General features: G+C 33.5%; 2 protein-coding genes across 10 annotated transcripts; one reads left to right on the top strand and one right to left on the bottom strand.

Moving 5' to 3' along the window:
- The first annotated feature begins 655 nt into the window (after window positions 1-655).
- Window positions 656-6,308, top strand: LOC101208294 (pentatricopeptide repeat-containing protein At1g22960, mitochondrial). Of its 4 annotated transcripts, XM_031885727.1 has the most exons (4): window positions 656-3,218; window positions 3,313-3,480; window positions 3,747-5,524; window positions 5,717-6,305. In XM_031885727.1, the coding sequence occupies exon 1, from the start codon at window positions 898-900 to the stop codon at window positions 3,085-3,087; it is 2,190 nt and encodes a 729-aa protein (XP_031741587.1). In that variant the 5' UTR covers window positions 656-897; the 3' UTR covers window positions 3,088-3,218; window positions 3,313-3,480; window positions 3,747-5,524; window positions 5,717-6,305. The 4 variants fall into 4 exon arrangements, with proteins under 4 accessions (XP_031741587.1, XP_011655807.1, XP_011655806.1 ...); XM_011657505.2 differs by lacking the exon at window positions 3,747-5,524 and having other exon boundaries at window positions 5,717-6,308; XM_011657504.2 differs by lacking the exon at window positions 3,747-5,524 and having other exon boundaries at window positions 5,701-6,308.
- A 600-nt stretch (window positions 6,309-6,908) lies between these two features.
- On the bottom strand, window positions 6,909-14,995 carry LOC101208533 (CDP-diacylglycerol--serine O-phosphatidyltransferase 1). Of its 6 annotated transcripts, XM_031886189.1 has the most exons (15): window positions 14,389-14,995; window positions 13,566-13,653; window positions 12,037-12,227; window positions 11,637-11,735; window positions 11,423-11,488; window positions 11,273-11,332; window positions 10,739-10,829; window positions 10,443-10,497; window positions 10,263-10,342; window positions 10,032-10,148; window positions 8,993-9,077; window positions 8,436-8,527; window positions 7,738-7,991; window positions 7,533-7,621; window positions 6,909-7,400 (listed from the first exon to the last, which is right to left on the bottom strand). In XM_031886189.1, exons 3-15 carry the CDS (start codon window positions 12,195-12,197, stop codon window positions 7,270-7,272), a joined length of 1,380 nt encoding a protein of 459 aa, XP_031742049.1. In that variant the 5' UTR covers window positions 12,198-12,227; window positions 13,566-13,653; window positions 14,389-14,995; the 3' UTR covers window positions 6,909-7,269. The 6 variants fall into 6 exon arrangements, with proteins under 6 accessions (XP_031742049.1, XP_011655801.1, XP_011655800.1 ...); XM_011657499.2 differs by lacking the exon at window positions 13,566-13,653 and having other exon boundaries at window positions 14,385-14,995; XM_011657498.2 differs by lacking the exon at window positions 13,566-13,653.
- Window positions 14,996-18,701: the final 3,706 nt, after the last annotated feature.

The raw sequence follows: 18,701 nt of genomic DNA, 5'->3' as shown, positions 1-18,701 counted from the left end.
GAGGATGATGATATTTTCGCGTAGCTAAGAGCTTCAAGAGCTGAGGCGTAACTTAGCAGAAAAGTCTGTATTAAATCTAAAATGAGCCGTCATCTCTAACCAGCTTTCAACTTAGGCCCATTAGCTCTACCCGGCCCACAATCTAGGCCCATTATTCCTAGCCGACCCATTATTTGTGTTGTCAGCCCTAATTAATTTTTACTTTCAGCCCAAATCTCTTTTACTTATCATTTACTATGCCCAATTTAGCCTAAGGAAAATAGATCAATTAATTAAACAGAAAAGTAAAAGAAAAAAACCTAAAATTCAGTCTATGGTTATATATATACATAGATATGTCACATATATTAACCTAAGAACGTATGTCACAAATAAATTGACATTTTCTATATTTTATAAATATATGATTTATTTTGTATAGAAAAATGGTCAAAAATTAAAAAGAAATCAATAAAATATTATATTATATAAAAATTAAGTGTACGTATAGTCAATTTGTAATAAGCTTTTATTTATTTATGTGTAATATATTTATATAGTTGGTTTAGGACTAAAGTTATTTTTAAATATTAATTATTTTATAGAGTTAGATGAGAACGTAAGTAAATTGGGTTTGATTGGGTCGAGTTAATTGTATTTTTTTACATCCCTAAACTAAGGGAGAAATTTGTAAGTTGGGGTGTGGTGAGATCTGAAGTGAGGGGACGGGAGGAAAGGGCGAAGGTGGAGGGATGGTTGCGGCGCCTGAGTTGAGCCACGCCGTCAAAAAACAATTTGTGTATGCTATTTCTTCTTAACCTCAAATCCCTTTCTTCTCCTTCACCCCGATTTTCCTACTTCTTCTTCAGTAGAGCCGCCATTTTCATGTATCCATGTATGGTGTAGCTTCCCTACTCAATGACCCTCTGCTTCTGCGTTAGAGCTTCAAAAGCTATTGTTACCAACGCTGCTATTTACCCTTTTTGTTTCAAGGTACGCCGTCTCTTTCCCTTCTCTTCATTCCTCCATTCCTGCACTTTAAACAACGCTATTGCAACGCTCTCGGAAACCCATTATAGAGATCTTATCTTTGATACCATTAAAGAAAAGCCTTGGGCTTTTTGCAAGAATAACTGGGTCTCTGATCAATTTGGTGCTGTGATCACCGACCCTCATTTGTTTATTCGAGTCCTTCATTCCATGCGAATTAGACCTAGAGTTGCCTTGCGTTTCTTCCGATGGGTCATGGCTCAACCCGATTTTAAGGAGTCGGAATTTGTGTTTTGTGCTATTCTTGATATTCTTGTTGGGAATGATTTGATGCATGCTGCGTATTGGGTGATGGAGAGGGTGGTTAGCTTTGAAATGCACGGAGTTGTCGATGTTTTAATTGCTGGGCATGTTTGTTCAAAGGATTCAATTAAGCTTCTTGATATTCTGTTGTTGATATACACGAAAAAATCAATGGTTGAAGAATGCCTGTTGGTTTTTGATAAAATGATTCGGAATGGTTTACTGCCTGATGTTAAGAACTGTAATAGGATTCTCAGGGTTCTAAGAGATGAGAATCTTCTGAGTAAAGCTAAAAATGTGTATGGGATGATGGAACAGTTTGGGATAAAGCCAACTGTTGTCACTTATAATACTATGCTGGATTCCTATTGCAAGGAGGGGAGAGTAGATCAAGCTTTAGAGCTTCTATCAGAGATGCAAGAGAGAGGGTGTTACCCAAATGATGTAACATATAATGTGTTGGTCAATGGGTTGTCAAAGAAAGGAGAGCTTGAACAAGCAAAGGGACTCATTGAGGAGATGTTGAACTCTGGGCTCAATGTTTCAGCATACACATATAATCCGTTGATCAATGGTTTTTGCCAGAAAGGATTGTTTGTTGAAGCTTTTGATCTTGTGGAAGAAATGGTGAATAGAAGAGCTTTCCCTACTTTATCAACTTATAATACTCTGATGTACGGCCTTTGCAAGTGGGTTCAAGTTACTGGTGTTAGACTGCGGTTTTCTGATATGTTGAAAAGCAAGTTTACGCCTGACATAGTTTCATTCAATAGCCTACTGTATGGTTACTGTAGGACTGGGTGTATAAGTGAGGCTTTTCTATTGTTTGATGAATTGAAATGCAGAGATCTCGTTCCGACTGTGATAACATATAATACACTTATACATGGTCTTTGCATGTGGGGTTACTTGGATGCTGCTTTGCGGTTGAAAAAGGAAATGACTGATCAAGGGTTATTCCCTGATATCTTTACATATACTATACTGGTTAATGGTTGTTTCAAGTTGGGGTATGTATCAATGGCCAGAGGCTTCTTTAATGAGATGTTGTCCAAAGGGTTGAAGCCTGATCGCTTTGCTTACAATACCCGAATAGTAGGAGAAATGAAGATCGCAGATACATCTGTAGCGTTTAGCATGCAAGAAGAAATGTTGGCAGCAGGTTTTCCTCCAGATGTCATTACATACAATGTTTTTGTGCATGCACTTTGCCAACAGGGAAATTTTGAAGAGGCATGTGATCTATTAGAGAACATGGTAAGTGATGGTCTTATTCCGGATCATGTCACGTATACAAGTATCATTAATGGTTTTGTGAAAAATGGGCACTTGAGGAAGGCTAGAGAGGTTTTCAATGAAATGCTCAGCAAGGGTGTAGCCCCTTCTGTAGTAACGTATACAGTTCTCATTCATGCACATGCAGCTAAGCAAATGCTGGATTTAGCGTTCATGTACTTCTCGAAAATGCTGGAGAAGAGTGTTCCAGCAAACGTGATTACGTACAATGCAATAATTAATGGTCTTTGCATGACAAGGAGAATGGATGAGGCTTATAAATATTTTGATGAGATGGAGGAAAAAGGAATTCTTCCAAATAAGTTCAGTTATACCATTTTAATAAATGAGAGCTGCAATATGGGTTATTGGGAGGAAGCTCTAAGATTGTACAGAGAAATGCTAGATAGAAAAATTCAGCCTGATTCTTTTACACATAGCGTGTTTCTGAAGAATCTACATAGGGATTATCAAGTTCATGCAGTACAGTGTGTAGAGAGTTTGATTCAAAATGTCGAAGATAATATTAATGTCAGGTGATGATAAAGGAAATGATGGATTCCAGGAATCTCAAGTTAGTGACTGATGTATTTAGTGTATAATTATCCTATCGAGCGATGGTTAACCTCTCAGAATTTCATTGAAGCAATTAACCTCAAACAATTCATTAAGTAAGAATTTTTTTCCTTCAGTTCTTGTATCTTCTCAACAGTTAACGTATTTTTGGTAAATTTTCGTTAGTTATTGATATTGTCTGCTTTACAGGATAGAAATGCTAATTGGTGGTTTGGAAGCTTTGTGAATTGAGGATCCGTTTCATAATTCCTTTGTTGATCCATTATGGACCTAAGAGACAGCTGAAATCAGTTTCTATTGGACAAAGACGTTTGGTCATCCCACAAGATATTTTATATAGAGCTCATCATGCATCAGGTATACATTTGATTCCGAACTGTAAATTTTTTGGGAGCTTATGCTAATTCTTCTCAAGTAATTTGGAGGGGAGGGCGTCAACTTGTATCTTCTTGTGTAAGTAATAACTGATATCCTATGATTAATTTAGCTGCCTGGGAAAATAAAAGGGAACTATTCTTCTGTCCTTAATGTCTAGGATGATGACTGGACTATCAATTTTGATAGGAAAGAAGTTTTCTTTTTTTAAATAATAATAAAAAATAAGACGGTTATTGGAATCTTAGTTGGAAGAGGAAGGGGTGAGCTGAAGAAAAACCATCGTAACAAGGTTCTTCTTGCTTGGAGGCTTCTTGGAATGAAGAACTGCTTCAAGCATTTGTTTTAGGGTTTCCAAATCTTTTGAATGTTCGCCAATGCCTTTCATCTTCAACCTCTTCTCTATCTCTCCATAGATTGATGCAGGCTGCTTCGGCCCAGGAAAAATGTAATGGAAGAAAATTTTGCGAGGTCCCAATCCCCTATGCTTCGAAGCTCTGCCTTTTTGATCGGGTCTAGTTCAGAGTTAGGCAATGGCAATGGTTCTAGCTCCATTAATCGGGCAATGACACTTGGAGACAACCATTGCTTGTTGCCTTCTTTGATGGAGTTTCACTGCGATTTGTAGATAGAATAGATGTGTTAATAAGAATCTCTCTTGGGTAAGTGTTACCTTTCCGATATACCATGTTCCTTATCTCTCTGCTATCCAAATCTTCGACAGCAGTTCCACCTTCAATGGTTTCAGTGATGGCAAATATCTACACAATCGGACGTCTCAATGCTTGCCCAATTTACTTTACAGGCATATTCTTATGTTTATTTTTCTTTCTTTCACCGGCGCTTTTTCTTCCAACGGTAAATTTCAGGAAGTATTTTTTGAGTTTTTTTTATAGAAAAAAGGTGGTCTAGTCATTATCCTTTGCCAGGTTTCTGTTAAGTCACTAACCGTTATGTTATCTCAAGAACTAAAAGTGAGTCTTATGTTATCTCAACAACAAAAGTGTTAGATTTTGAAAACTAGGGACCAAAGGAGTATTTTTTTTTCCCTATAAAATATGTTTCTGTGAAACCACAAGTTTGATTTAGACAAATAAAAGAATATGCAAGGGCATATGTAAAAGCTTCGACAAAAACAACAGACCAACACTGCCTATAGAAATGAACTCCAATCCAAATGAACAAGACTATGACATAGTTTTAAAGAAAATATGAACTTCTGGTAAAATTCCAAAACACCAAAATATATTGAAAACTACATCATTTGTAGTTTCTTAGAATAGATTGCATAAGGAAGAGACTATGGCATATGGGTAAACAATGAGCCTATATATGAAAATAAGTAGTTACCAAATTCCTAAGTTTCAAATGCTTGCTGGATGTTTTAATTTTTTTTTAGGTATAATGTTTATGCTGGTACGATATCTCTTCCTCCTGTAAAAGCAACCTTGGGTTTTGCCATCTGTGGTAGCATAAAGTTGGAATTTTTTTCATAGCCATTTTTACTCTTTCACCTCACACTGAAACTAAATTTGCAGTGGAAATTGCTTTCGATGCCAGTTAAGGCAACTAAGATGCAATATAAGAAACATATGTCATCGACTTTAGCCACATCCCCTTTCTTTACCAACTAAAAGTTGTTTCAAGACTGTAAGATTATATTAAAAATCTCATGAGTTTAATTATATTATCTCTTCAAATCCGAACAGAACCACTCTTTCAAGAAAGATTTGTAGTACTGTTTTCCTTTTATGAATTTGAAATTGCCCGGTGCTAAGAGATAGACCCCTCCAATCATTTTGCCGTCTTGAATAGACCCCTCCAATCTATTGAATAGGGCATGAAATCTTTCTTGGAAAATGCAGTGTTATAGCAGTTGATTTCTTTTCCTTTGTCATTGCTCATGGCTGCTAGTTTTGTTAATGCCTTAAAATTATTCAGTGGCCATTTACTAGGAGGGTGAAACAACTAGAAAGATTGGCAATGTGGGATGAGATTTGTATCATGATAATCGTTGACAGGAAATGTAATGTATATTTCATATCTATTTGATTTTGTGTTATCCTACATTGTTCATCCTTTCAATCTAGTTGTTCCTCACAGTTCAGAATAAGATTTTGTTATGCTTTGTTATCATGTCAAGAAACAGAACACATTCATATGCCATTCTTTTCATTCTTGTGGCAAATTGATTGATGATAGGATGTACACTGTACAGTTTCTACTGAGAGAAATGAAGTTCTTGGACATGTTTCAATGGAAACAAGCTACCAATCTGATGCCTGCATCAACCACTTACTGGATTAGCCGATCAAATTATACACATTCTTGTAGTCATGTCTTTTGAAGGTTCTTTCTCCATTGTATAAATGATGCAGCAGGTTTTGTTTTTTTTTTTTTTTTTCTTTAAATAATGTAAACATCTTTTATGGAGCAAAAATGAAATAACACAAGGACATACAAAAAGATCAAGCCTACTAACCAAGAGAACCCCACTAAAGAAAAGGGTTCAGTTATGCAAAATAGTGTATCAAATAACTACAGAAGGTCTTTGAAATTGAGGCTCACAAAGACATGATATCTAACAAACGGATCATACTTCACGGGGATCGCTCTCCAGTTTTCAACAGTATCATTCATGTTTTGCAGCTTGAACTCTAGGATCAGTTTTCAACATCACGAGGATCGCTGTCCAGTTTTCTACAGTAATCTCATAGTTCCGAGTTGTAACTTCACTCACATAAAACTATATGCAATGTATGAACTCTATTATATATGCCTAAGGCCTGGGTGGTATTCTCTCTGAAGTATGGGTATTTCTGCTGAAAACTTCTAGTACCTCAATTTTAGTCCAGCTTTATTTAAGATTCAAGTCAAATCGAGTCTTGAAGTATGATTTTGTAGGTTATACGTTGGGAAATTTACATAAATAGAAGAAAATAAAAAGTACTTGCATCTTATAGCAAAAAATACGTAGATACCTTAGGCTTGGGATGTAAATAGTTTGTCAATTGTTATACTTTTAAAAATCTCTATATATAGAGCATTGATAAATGCATTTAGGCTTTTATAGTAGTATCAATAGATAAAATAATATTTAAACAACTAAAACAATTAAAAGATTTACTATAATAAAACAAGTATAGATGTCTAGATACTAGAACATTTAGAAGTTTCGTTATAATGAAACATGAATGTTTGATTTTGGTGCACGTTTGGATTGACTTTTCAAGTGTATAAAAAAGTATTTATATATGCAAAAGAAAGTGTTTATATACTCTTAGTGATGTACATGTTACAAATCTAAAATTAACTTTGAACGTGGTAAAAGTAACTCTAACCGTTTCAAAATCATTCTCAAATATGCACTAAATGTAGGTAAAAATCTTTGAAAAAGTAACAATATAACCTGACTGTGTAACAATTTATTCTTTATATATTTTAGAATCTGATACGTTTGATTTACATTCAGGAAACAAAACACTGTTGGAAGGCATTGCAATGCCAAATGAATTAAATTCTATAAGTTGCACAATATAAAAATGATGTAGGCCACCATTTGGGTGGATAATCAAACGTATTAGCCTTATTTTAGGCATGAAAGACATTCTTCCCTCCAAAGAAAAACCTCACATCGACTCTACCACTAACCTAATAGAAAATCTGATTGCTATCTACAAAATACATTAAAAATTTTACATTATGATCAATGAGATTCCCATAAATAAAAAGAATTCCTTTTTTCTTTTCCTATGAAGAAATCAATAAAAATTATTTCCACTTTTTCCTTGCAACTAATTGGTGAAGTTGCCAGCTCCAAATAAGCAGGAATAATACAAGGGAAACTCCAACAGATATCCAGAATTGCACCAACCAAGATGGCATTGGTTTAGGATATAAACCTAAAGAAAAAAAAGACAACAGTAAGAGGAAATGTATTAGTATTTCATCAATGAGCATACTGTTAACATTGAGGTCAAAGGTTTGATCACCCATTGTCCATAAAAGGAAAAGAAAAAGATCAAGAACCAAACCATGTCCAAACTTCACACAAATTAGAAGTTCAACCACACAAATGGCAAGAGAGAGCCAACAGAATGCCCCAATTTTTTTCACGGGTTTCCTGGAATAGAGGAATGTAACAAGGATCTTCCATCAGATTTTTATGTGTTGTGTTTTCCTTAACAAAGATTCATGATTCCGAAACAGAGAAACACTTAAAAGGGAAGGAGAAAGAACCTGTCTTGAAGGTAAACGTTGTACTCACGCATCGTCGGTATGGCGATTAACCACCATAGAACCAACCTGTATACTATTACAGGGTTTCTAGGAGGAACCCAGAGACAGTACTTCAAAAAGAATGTATTAAGCTCCACCGTCAAGAAAACAATGCAAAGAGCAAGAACTTGAATGAAACGCCATGGACCAAGTAACGGATGCCACTCATCTTTATCCCACTGGGCTGGGGTGAACTGTCCCAAGGTCCGCTTCACCTGTATATAAGACGACTACACACCATTAGATTGTTTTACAAATCGTACGATTGAAAGAGGTGTAGCCGATGCATTTAAGAAAAAGATTATAATTCATAAATGGATAAAATCAAACATAGCACTTCCCCTAAATACAGTTGCATATATTTAGAAATAAGTGGAAAATGTGCCTTTCTAAAAATGGGAAATTTCACATCTCAGAAGAGCCAAACAAGGCCGCCAGATTATATTCAGTCAAGTCATGGTTGATGTTCCCATATTTGGAGTTTTTCATAAGATAAATAACTCTCTCCATTTCACCTAGATCCTGAATTAACGCTACCATAAATTTTCTTGGTAAGCACTCAAGTTATTCATAAATCACAGTTGAGGACATTCCTATCATTAAGGAACAGAATATACGATCAGTTTTATTTCGTGATGGGAAATCAATGCAAGACTTACTTTTCCAATAATATTAGGTTGACGACTTAGGCCAACCCACTTGTATGTTTTCCCATCGAAATATCGAACAGTGCGCATTCCTGCCCATATTCCTGCAGAAACAAGTAATAGAAATGAAGGCTTTCGATTAAACACAAACTAACAGCAGTAATTAAAAGCCATATGTGAAGTCTCAAATCACCAATTAACCCATAAGCTTAATTGGGGGTGATGGTAAATTTAATTTAATATTTAACATTTCCCCTCACTTGTGGGCTTGAAACATGAAAAATGACCAACAAGTGAAAACCAATATTAATTAGTCGAGAAATTAACATTACAAGGGCTCGAACACAGGACTTCTCTAGACCACCAGCTCTGATACCATCATCATAAATCACTAATTAGCCCAAAAACTTAAGCCAGTGCGTGAGGTTAAATTTAATGTGACATTTAACACATATCTATATCATCCACATGAAGCATGGCATTTTTCTCCAACATTAAGATGGCATATCACAATTGATCCACGAAGTAACTTCCATTTTCTAATATTTTTTAGAAGTGTAGAAACTCACCAAACCAATTGCAAATTAGAATGTCAAGAATAATACTGTCCCACCAGCATTCGTTGAAATTTGGTAGCATATGGCGGAAGGTAAGCTAGACCAATAAGAGAAATTTTCAAGTTAAATGGATGATTTGAGTGAAAAATTGCATTAGTCAAAGACAAACAAAAAACCATGAAAGGTCATGAAATGAAAAAACAAGCTTAATACAATAACCTCAGGACATCACAATTATTAGTCATGTCCAACCTAAATAACCAAGGAATAGAATAGGAATATAGTTTGTAGAAGGCTGTACTCTATAAGTCAACATCTTTTTAACAAAATACAAATTATCCCTGTTCTTACCTAACATAATTGAAAAATTAAACCAACCCTCCCCAAATAAGAAAAGAATTCACTAGACTAGATTTTATCATTTGATTAAACCTACCCACTAAAACTTCGTATGAACTTCCCGTTCTCTCCAGTTATGGAACTCTTCTTCCACAAAATTCGTAGTGATATTTCACCATCTGTACAACGAGCTCTTTTCTCTGTTTATATAACCCTCTCGCCAATCACTATGCTTTGGAAATTATCAAATTTGCATATAACTATATAATCTCTACTTTCTTTCCCTCTAGTAATGGGACTTCTTTCCAATAATTAGTTTCTGTTAGTTTATGGAAAGTTTACCAAAAATATTTTTTTCCTTTTTTTCTTTTGCCTTGTCCTTGTGTATTCTATTTAATCTCACTCGTTGTACCTTTGTAATTAATTAGAAAATAATAAGAACAATATATCGTGGTTTTTCTTCCGGTACTCGGGATTTCCGCGTAAGTCGGTGTATGCCTTTTCTCTACTTTCAATAGTTTCAAATACTTCAAATATATATTCGTTCTCAATAATTAGTTTCAAAATCGAACTGCTTGATTGAAAAAATTTATAATTCTCTGGAGAAAGTTGAAACTTTTGCAACATTAGTGGAAAAATGGCGACTACTTTAGAAACCAGATGATGGGAACATTGCCAAGATAGAAAAAACAATATTGACTATATATCTAACCTCCATTAACTCGAACCCAATTGATAGTACCCAAAGAAGGGGCTGGTTACGGATCAATATAGCCTTTCCCCACCATCCAATTATGTGAGCAGGAACAAATTCATCAAATAATGTTGCCTGAGTAAACAAACATAATCAGAAACACGAAGTCCCTTGGCATTATTCTGATAAATAAAGCTCATGGTAGCACATGAGACAATGTAATTGAAATTGGAACAGAAGAAATCATACATAGACATTCTTAAACCTGCTTGTGGGATTTTCAGGAATAACTATACGGCAATCAGTACCATATGATCTTTCAGGAAGCTCTAAATCAAGTATCAGAACAAAAAAAATAATTAGAACACGCAGTTGAAAAGAAGACACCATAAGGCAAATGTTCATGATCTAAAAGCATAAACTTATTACCAAGGCCTAGATCAGGATGAAGAAATTTCATGAATGCTCGAGCATCGTCACGTTTCTGAAAATAAATTTATGAATGAGCAAATACATTATACAGAAGAAAACGATGATATAGAAGCTTCACTAGATTTTGAACGCTATGTGGCATGGGATTAGGGAAGACCAAAATATGAACAATCAAAGGTGATTGATCACGGTGAAGAAATGTCAAAAGAGAAAACAAAGGTCAATCATCAGATGTAAAAACCAAGAACTTCAAATATATGTTTACTTAATTGATTGCAAACTGAGAAATCTACCTGGAAAAGTAAAAATGTGAGTGCTACAAGATAAATGACAGCTAAGCCATGTACTAGGCGCCATACAGCTGGATGCGGCCTAATAAGAATCCTGCAAGATTAGCAAAATATTAGCACTCATACCATCAAAACTCAATCCTCCAAAACTCAATTCAAATTATTACTAATATTTTCATTTTACAATAATATACAGTTCAAGTTAGGAAAACAAAACAAAAAAGGAATAATGTCCTCAAAATACACACATTTTCCCCTAAAAACACGAACACATTGTTTGGTTGGATATGAAACAATATCTCTTCAAAAAAAAAAAAAGCCAGAGGGACGAGATTTCCCCCTGTCAAGGAGCTTTTAGAAAACGACTCCAATCTAAACTACAGTAGTTACAATAATTTAGATGCAAGAAAACATCTTATAATGATGGGTCAAATCATGCAATCACTAGCCATTTTATTGATCAAGTCTACTAGAAATGATAAAAGTTAAACAACCAAAAAACTATAAGCAAACTCTGAAATTGAAATAATAACTCACGTAGAAGGAGCTTGAAGCAGGCAATATGCAAGGAATACAGCGATCATTGCCCACACACCCCTATGAGAAGCAGCATGAACTACAGTTTATCAAGAGGAAAAGACAATTACTTGTTTTTGAAGGAGAGATATTTATCATTCTGAAGCAAACCTTTTAACTGATGAAACAAGATCACTTGAAGCAGCGCATTCAGGATCTAGAGCACCACTGGCCCAGCTGACAAACACATCCAAACAACAAAATAAAATCATTGCCGCGGTTAGTTCATGCAAAAGCTTTCATTCAAAAGACAAACAAAAGGACGTCATTCAAATTTTGGAAAAAATAACTGAAGGGTATAATATCATCCAAGACTGAATATTACCATGCACTAGGAAATAGAGTCTCTAATGCCCTCCCTTTATTCTTCCTATCCAAAGTGTTAGAATCCAACCCAAAACTATAAATGTCGAAGGCCATGGTGCTGAAAGTGATGAAGAGGATAGGTGGTAGAAAAATAAGACCAAAAAGAAAAGGAAAAAAATTCAGTGAAAGTTATTATTCTGTTCTGAACAAGATGGAAAAGCAAAAAGATGGGCATTTGGTTTCCATTTTACTAAGAAGAAATAGAAGCAGCTCGGTTATAAAAAACATGAACTTCCATATCTTAGAATGTAAAAGCATACTTCACTACTATAGTATTCCAGAAAATAAGCATGGCAGTACTTATCAAATAAGTTATTGAGTTGGATTACAGATACATAATCCGAGAACAGAACACTCACATAAGAAAGCAGGCACCAAGAAGTAACAAAGAAACTGTGTGCGGCTTATAGGCCCATGCAGTCCACGGATCAAGATCATCTGCATTTGATAAAAGAGAATCACCATTCTCTTGAATAAGGTGATTCTTTTTATTCACTCTCCTTGGACCAATAAGTTCCATAGATTGTACTGAAAAGGTCAAATTTTCCTACTGCAAAACATGATGGCAAACCATTGGCATCCATAAAAGACACTACAACAATTCCTGAGCTATAAGCTAACTTTTAGAGGGGCAAAAAAAAAAAAAAATTACACAGAACTGATACATGGGCAACATACTCAGACAATGAAAACCAATAGAGCAAACATATACATATTCAGAGAATGAGAACCAATAGAGCAAACATCATTCAATTAACACACAACGAGCAGAGTATCACAAATTATAAAGACGTAAAAATGGATGAACAAAAAAGCTTTTGAGGGCTTTCTTTTGGAATCTTTAGCCAGAAGGAAAACAAAGAATCTCTGACAATAAAGATTATTTGTCAGAGGCTTTTTTTTACCATGTTAATGGAAAAACTCCATGGCAATCCTCTCCTTGTAAATTTCATATGTTTTCTTTTTTACATAGATTTAAAAAATAAAAAATGGAGTTAGAGAGAGAGATGATGAAGGAGAAGCTGAGGAATGGTGTGTTGGCAATAAGATAAAGGTTGTTGAGGTGGATTTCAATCAAGGAGGCATTAATCTAACCATGGGCAAGCTAATATTCCTGAAATGATATGAAGGAATGTAGCGAAACAATTTTTTAACATAAATTCCTCGAGAACAGAAGAGAAGAAAGAGATAGAAAGAATGATTCTGTTGAATGACATGGGGAGGAAAGACCAAGACCTACCAACAATAGATATAAAGAACGCACACCAAAATAATAGGAAGCAAATCACAGGCACATCAACGAGGTGACCAACAATCTTTTTGAGAACGAATCAATCATTCATTGCATACTAAACTACACGTACTGAAGCATTGGCATGCATGATAAGAAAAAAATGCAATCATTAAATCCCCTATTGAAAAACATCCAAAGTCCAATCCTTAAACAAGCTACCAAGAAAATAGTTTATCCACCACTAATGCAATGAAGTTTTAAGTAGTCCCATTGGGAAATTCCATCACAGCATGCAGCCAAGTCAGACCAACATACTTCGGTCAAAAAGTAAGGAACACAAAAAGGGCCGTTAGGTAAAGTGAACAAGAAAACGTTTCATTGAAGCATGTGAGATCTATCCCCTTTGCCAAACATAAGGAATCAACCCTACAAGGAGCCTTATTATTGACATTGACATCCCTCTCGTCATTCCATTTCTAATAAAAACATCCTCTGACATGTAAAGTTTAAAGTCAAAAAGACTCTCTAATCACTCCAATCATTTAAGACGGAAAGTAATACTTGTTGAAAGAAAGCTCGTAGCTATTCAAACAGCCATCTAGAGGAATAAATTTCCCACATCAATTCCACTAGCGTCAAGAGCAGTTTACTAACAACATTGTGATTTGACAGAAAGCTTTTAAATTTGATGTCTTCTTTGAAGATGCTGCTTAACATTCTGATGGAGATCAACTAGCAGTTTCTTCATCACCATGCAACAGAAAGCAATTTAAATTTACATCACTCAACTAACACCAATATGCCATTTGAATCAAGCTATAATCAAGAACTTAAAACCTCCACAACCCAGTGACACAAAAATCATGATGTAGAATAGTATAAATATGAAAATGTATGGTGTCAACAGGGCACCCCCTTTGTCTTTCTCTCTCATCGTTCCAATGCAAAAAAAATCCAAAATACTCTAGCCTAGAACCCACTTTAGCATCCATCTGTAATTTTATAAATCGATAAAACTTTTGCCTTCACTTTAGCTATAAGTATAAGCGCATTACTAAAGTAGACCCAACTTTAGGGGGATAAAAGAGAGAGAAAAGCGAACACTATTGAAAAAGTAAGCTCGTGTGATGATGAAAATATAGTAATTTAAAACAATGATTAAACACGGATGAAAAAAGTTATCATCATAAACCCATATGATTTAAAGAACCGCTTTAAACCTTTCTAACTGGCTATTCACCATTAGGACGGCGTCCACGACAAATATAGTAAGAGTATTCCATTTTGAGCAACTGCAGAAAATAAAACTCAAACCACCAGAAACTAACATAATCATACTTTCACTCACAACTACTTAAATAAAGAAAGGAAACACGAATAGAAAGAACTAAAAACAACAAACCCACAAATCAATTCCCCTAAAAGCTTCAAAAGATAAAGAAGAAGAGTGAAGGAAAGCAGAAAAAGACATACGTACGTAGTCAGAAGCACAGCGCAGATACAGAATCGAAAAGCGAAGGAAGATGAAGACGACGCATAGGGCGAGAGAAATGGAAAGCAGACATCAACCCAGAAACATAAACAGTGAGAGAACCAGGGGAACGGTGGCGAAAAAAGATAAGAATGAGAAAAGAAAGTAGAAAAGAGATTAATACTCTATGTTTCGGTAATGGGTAGTAGAGTTCAAAGTGAAGAAGGCCGACAAACGGCGGTGAAGACGTGAGATTAAGAATCCCAGCCGTAAATCAGAGAAGGAGATAGATTGAAAGATTGAATTAATGATTAATAGACTGATAGAAGGCAGTAGAGAGTAAGGAAGCAGTAATGAGAGTCAGAGAAATTGAATCTGAAAATACATAAAAACAGAGAGGAAGAGTGAAATTGAGAGAGAGAGAGAGAGTGAAATGGGAGTGTGATTGGACTGAGAAAAATGGGAGATTGAAAGAAGAAGAAAGAAGAAGAAGGAAGAAAGTGAAGAGACGATGAAGACGAGGAGAAAAGTTCAAATTTACAAAACCGAATCAAACAGAGGCCATGAGAGAGAGATCGTGTGGGCGATGGTCAAAGATAGATTTGAGGGCTTTTGTTTTTTCTCTTCTTTTTTTTTCTTTTAACAATTTAAATACCATTTATATTTTTAGTATTTTTTTAGTTCATAGTTTTAAATATCTAAATTTAGATTTACATTTTCCTCCCATCAATCTTAAATTTATCTCTACAATCAAACAAACACATCTTAAATTTACTACGTTTCATCTATTAAATAACAACAAAAGAAAATAATAGTTTACAAATATTGCAAAATCTCATAAACTTTCTAATACTACGAAAATTATAAACTACTTACACCAAAATTTGATAGTGTAGTTAGTTTAGTTGTTATTTTAGATTAATTATACTTTAGTTGAAAAATGTGGGAGTGACATTTGATAATATGATTTTTTAAAAAAGAAATTAAGAATCTATTTGGTTTTTTTAAAAGCATATTAAGATGGCAAAAGAAAAATAAAAACAGCTTACGATGAAATTTGTTGTGTTATTCTTTAAATTGCTTTATTCTTTGATATTTAAGATTTTTGTAAAATATTCCAAGAAAACAAAAAAGATATATTTGGTTGGAAATATTCGATTGCCATCGCTGTATTTGGTTGGATATATGTATATACAATTAGATGAAACCTTTTTTTTTTCTTCATTTGGATGATTCTCTTAATGGTACAATATTTCAAAAAGCCATTGAGATATTTTTTTTTAATCTCAATGTAATGTATAAATACATGTTTTTATTTAAATGATTGTTTTTAAAATCACTAATTTAAGATCAAATTTATTGACATACTATTAAAAACTAGTTTAAAAGTTTACGGATACATTTCATGATGATTTTAAAAATTGGACTAAATAGATATAAACTTTTGTTGATGCAAACCAATAATTTAATCAAATAATTAGAAGAATTGGATGGTGGTAAATGAGAGATGATTAGTGGGTTTGGAATGAAAATAAAAAAATATATATATGAACATGAAAAAGAAGAAGAAAAAAATAGTGTAAGAAATGGGATGGGACCCAAATGGCATTTAATTAAACAGAATGGTTTGATGAGGAATATGCAATAATATAATGTGTGTAAACAAGCATACGTGCAATATATTGTGTAGGCCTCACTACCTTATTACTCATTAATGAACACATATGGTCACATTATTAATTGGTTCCTACAAAAATCCACTTTCAACAATCTTTTCTTTCTCTCTATCTAATTTAATTCACATTTACTATCTACATCATAATTTTTTCTTTAAAAAAGTTTGTATTCATCGTTTCTTTAATTTATCTAGAAGTACAAATCCTGTTATCTTATGTTTGATGTCATGTTCTAATAAAATAAATGTCGTATTGTGTCAAAATACTTATGGTGCCTATTCTAGGGGTTTTTTTTCTTCTTATAGCAACTTTTGAGGTTTCATTTGTATGTACGACAAAAAAAGTTATATCGCTAAACTTATAGCAAGAAGACTTCAGTGTATGTAATTCTTTTTCGTTTACTTTGACGACAATTTGATCATCTACCTTTCTGGCCATATGTTGTTTTATGTTTGATTGACCGTATATTTGCTTCATGGATTGTTTAGGAATTATCTCAATATGCGTTTGAGTTAAATATTTTTCCAAAAGTTGAACAATGCTGGTTTTGCATAATTTATTTTACGTGAGATGTTTTTCCTTTTCTATTGTTGTGGGTATATTTCCATAACTTTGTCGTGCTAATTTAATTTGAAGAAGCCTCCTTTGCTACGATTATCACAGGTATTAGTTTATTATCTTCTGCATTGTAAGGGTTCCCTTGCAAATCTTGAGCATTGTTTTGACTGAGATCATATCAAATTCCAAAAAGTAGCATATGTCCTTAAGGAGAGCCTAAGGTGAAGTTGTTTGAGAAGGAATTCTCAACCTATATTTGACTATCAATTATAGTTAATCTATTAGTTAGTTCAAAGTACGTAAAAGTTTTAAATGTTAAAAAAAGGAACCCCACTTACAAAATAATTATTAAAAATGGACCAAATGGAGATAGGAAATTTAAATCTAAAACAACAGAAAGGAGGGTAATTGTCCACTCCCTTCTGTTTTATTAAGAATTCAAAACTTCATAATTAAAAAACTTAGAGATAAATTGAATTCAAATCATAATGCGACAACTATTAGAAAGGAGTATGACGTTCAACTTCAAACCATAATATATATATATATTTGAAAGATTACTCATATATGGTGGGCATTACAAAATAAAAAAAATGATTTTATTTAGTGTATTTTGGTTGGTGATTATGTGGATATTATTAATTAAGTAGGTGTTGCATAGCTGGTAGAGATCAGATCTGCAAAATGGTAATAAAGAAGGGGTTGGACCATTTTCATTGATTGTGTTAGCCAATATAGTGATTATAAATGGCTCAATACATCAAGCAGTTGCTGTCAAAATGTTTAAGTTATTTGGGATAAGATTATGAATAAACAGAATCTCTTCTGTCTTCTGTCTTCTGTTCTGTTCTTTTGACAGCATTGACAAAGATTTCTTCTCTCTCCTTCAATAAATGTATTGCTTAATAAAACACAAAACCATCACCCAATCCTTTCTTTTTTTTCTTTTTAAAATTTGGCCCTCTTTAAAAAATTGTCAATAGATCCATAATACCTTTTAACAATCAATTTAATTTTTGAACATTTATGGCAGTTTTTCTTTTTCTATACATAATTTCCAAAGATCACATGTCCTCTGTGTTTTTAAATTTTGAATCTCTTTTTGGCTGTTCTTTGACTTCTTTTGAAACTCCATTCATCTTTGTTGTACATGACAAGTGGATAATAGTAGATATCACCTCATGTCTCTACTAACTCAGAAATAAGGTTCTATTCATTCATCCAATTATGCCATGTTTAATAACTATTTGACTTACCTCATACTTTTTTCAAATTATATCTATTAACATGCATTCAACCTTTAAATTTATTGCTTTATTATCTACTTTTTACCAATGTGTTGTTGTATTAAACTTTGAATACAAAATTCAACTCTGGCAATAAGAACGATTCAAAACATTGGAAAAATTGAGAGAATATACTTAGATTTCAAAACCGAAAAAAAAAATGACTTTAACACAACCCATAACCTTAGACTTTTTTTCTTAAAATTTTGTACGATCACTATTTCTCCTCTTAATTTCCTTGGTTGTGTTATCAACTTTCCATTCATAAATCAAATCAAGTTTATAAAGATAAAAATTACATTAAAGAAAGAAAATTTTCTTTGATATTCATAAATCAATTCAAGTTTAAAAAGATAAATATTACATTAAAGAAAGAAAAATGACATAAGATAACAAAAACATTTTAAAAAAACAACTCATTACATCTCTTTTTGCATGTCAAATATGACAAGTAATTAGTGATATGTTATCATAAGGCCATCTACTTTTAAATTTTACTTCTACAATTTAAAAATGTAAATGTAATGACACGAATCCTATTATCATAAAAAAAAAATTGCTATTTTTGCAAGCACCCTCTAAAGAAATCATGAAAAAAACACAAATTTCAAAATCAAAAGTGTTCCTAAACATACACAACTTTCGATTGATAGTGTGAATGAATGTAAAGTTGTAAAGAATGGTAATATCATGTGTAAGATCTGTTTTCCTGTTTTATAAAATCTGAGTTATAATAAGAGAGAGAGAGAGATGGGATTCGAGAAAAGAAAAGAGCCGACAAGGCAACAAGAGCACGATA

This window comes from Cucumis sativus, chromosome 5 (assembly GCF_000004075.3).
Source record: "Cucumis sativus cultivar 9930 chromosome 5, Cucumber_9930_V3, whole genome shotgun sequence".
NCBI lineage: Eukaryota > Viridiplantae > Streptophyta > Magnoliopsida > Cucurbitales > Cucurbitaceae > Cucumis > Cucumis sativus.
The sequence above is the reverse complement of the archived record's forward strand: the minus strand, read 5'-3'. Positions and strand labels throughout refer to the sequence as shown.

What these genes read in the sequence shown, in the direction of transcription:
- LOC101208294 (XM_011657505.2), top strand. Translation starts at nt 898, where the DNA reads ATGACCCTCTGCTTCTGCGTTAGAGCTTCAAAAGCTATTGTTACCAAC.
- LOC101208533 (XM_011657499.2), bottom strand. Translation starts at nt 12,197, where the DNA reads ATGGAACTTATTGGTCCAAGGAGAGTGAATAAAAAGAATCACCTTATT. An exon ending in TCATCCTGATCTAGGCCTTG is followed by an intron (nt 10,343 to 10,442) that starts GTAATAAGTTTA and finishes TACTTGATTTAG; the next exon opens with AGCTTCCTGAAAGATCATAT. An exon ending in AACCTAATATTATTGGAAAA is followed by an intron (nt 7,992 to 8,435) that starts GTAAGTCTTGCA and finishes TCTTATATACAG; the next exon opens with GTGAAGCGGACCTTGGGACA.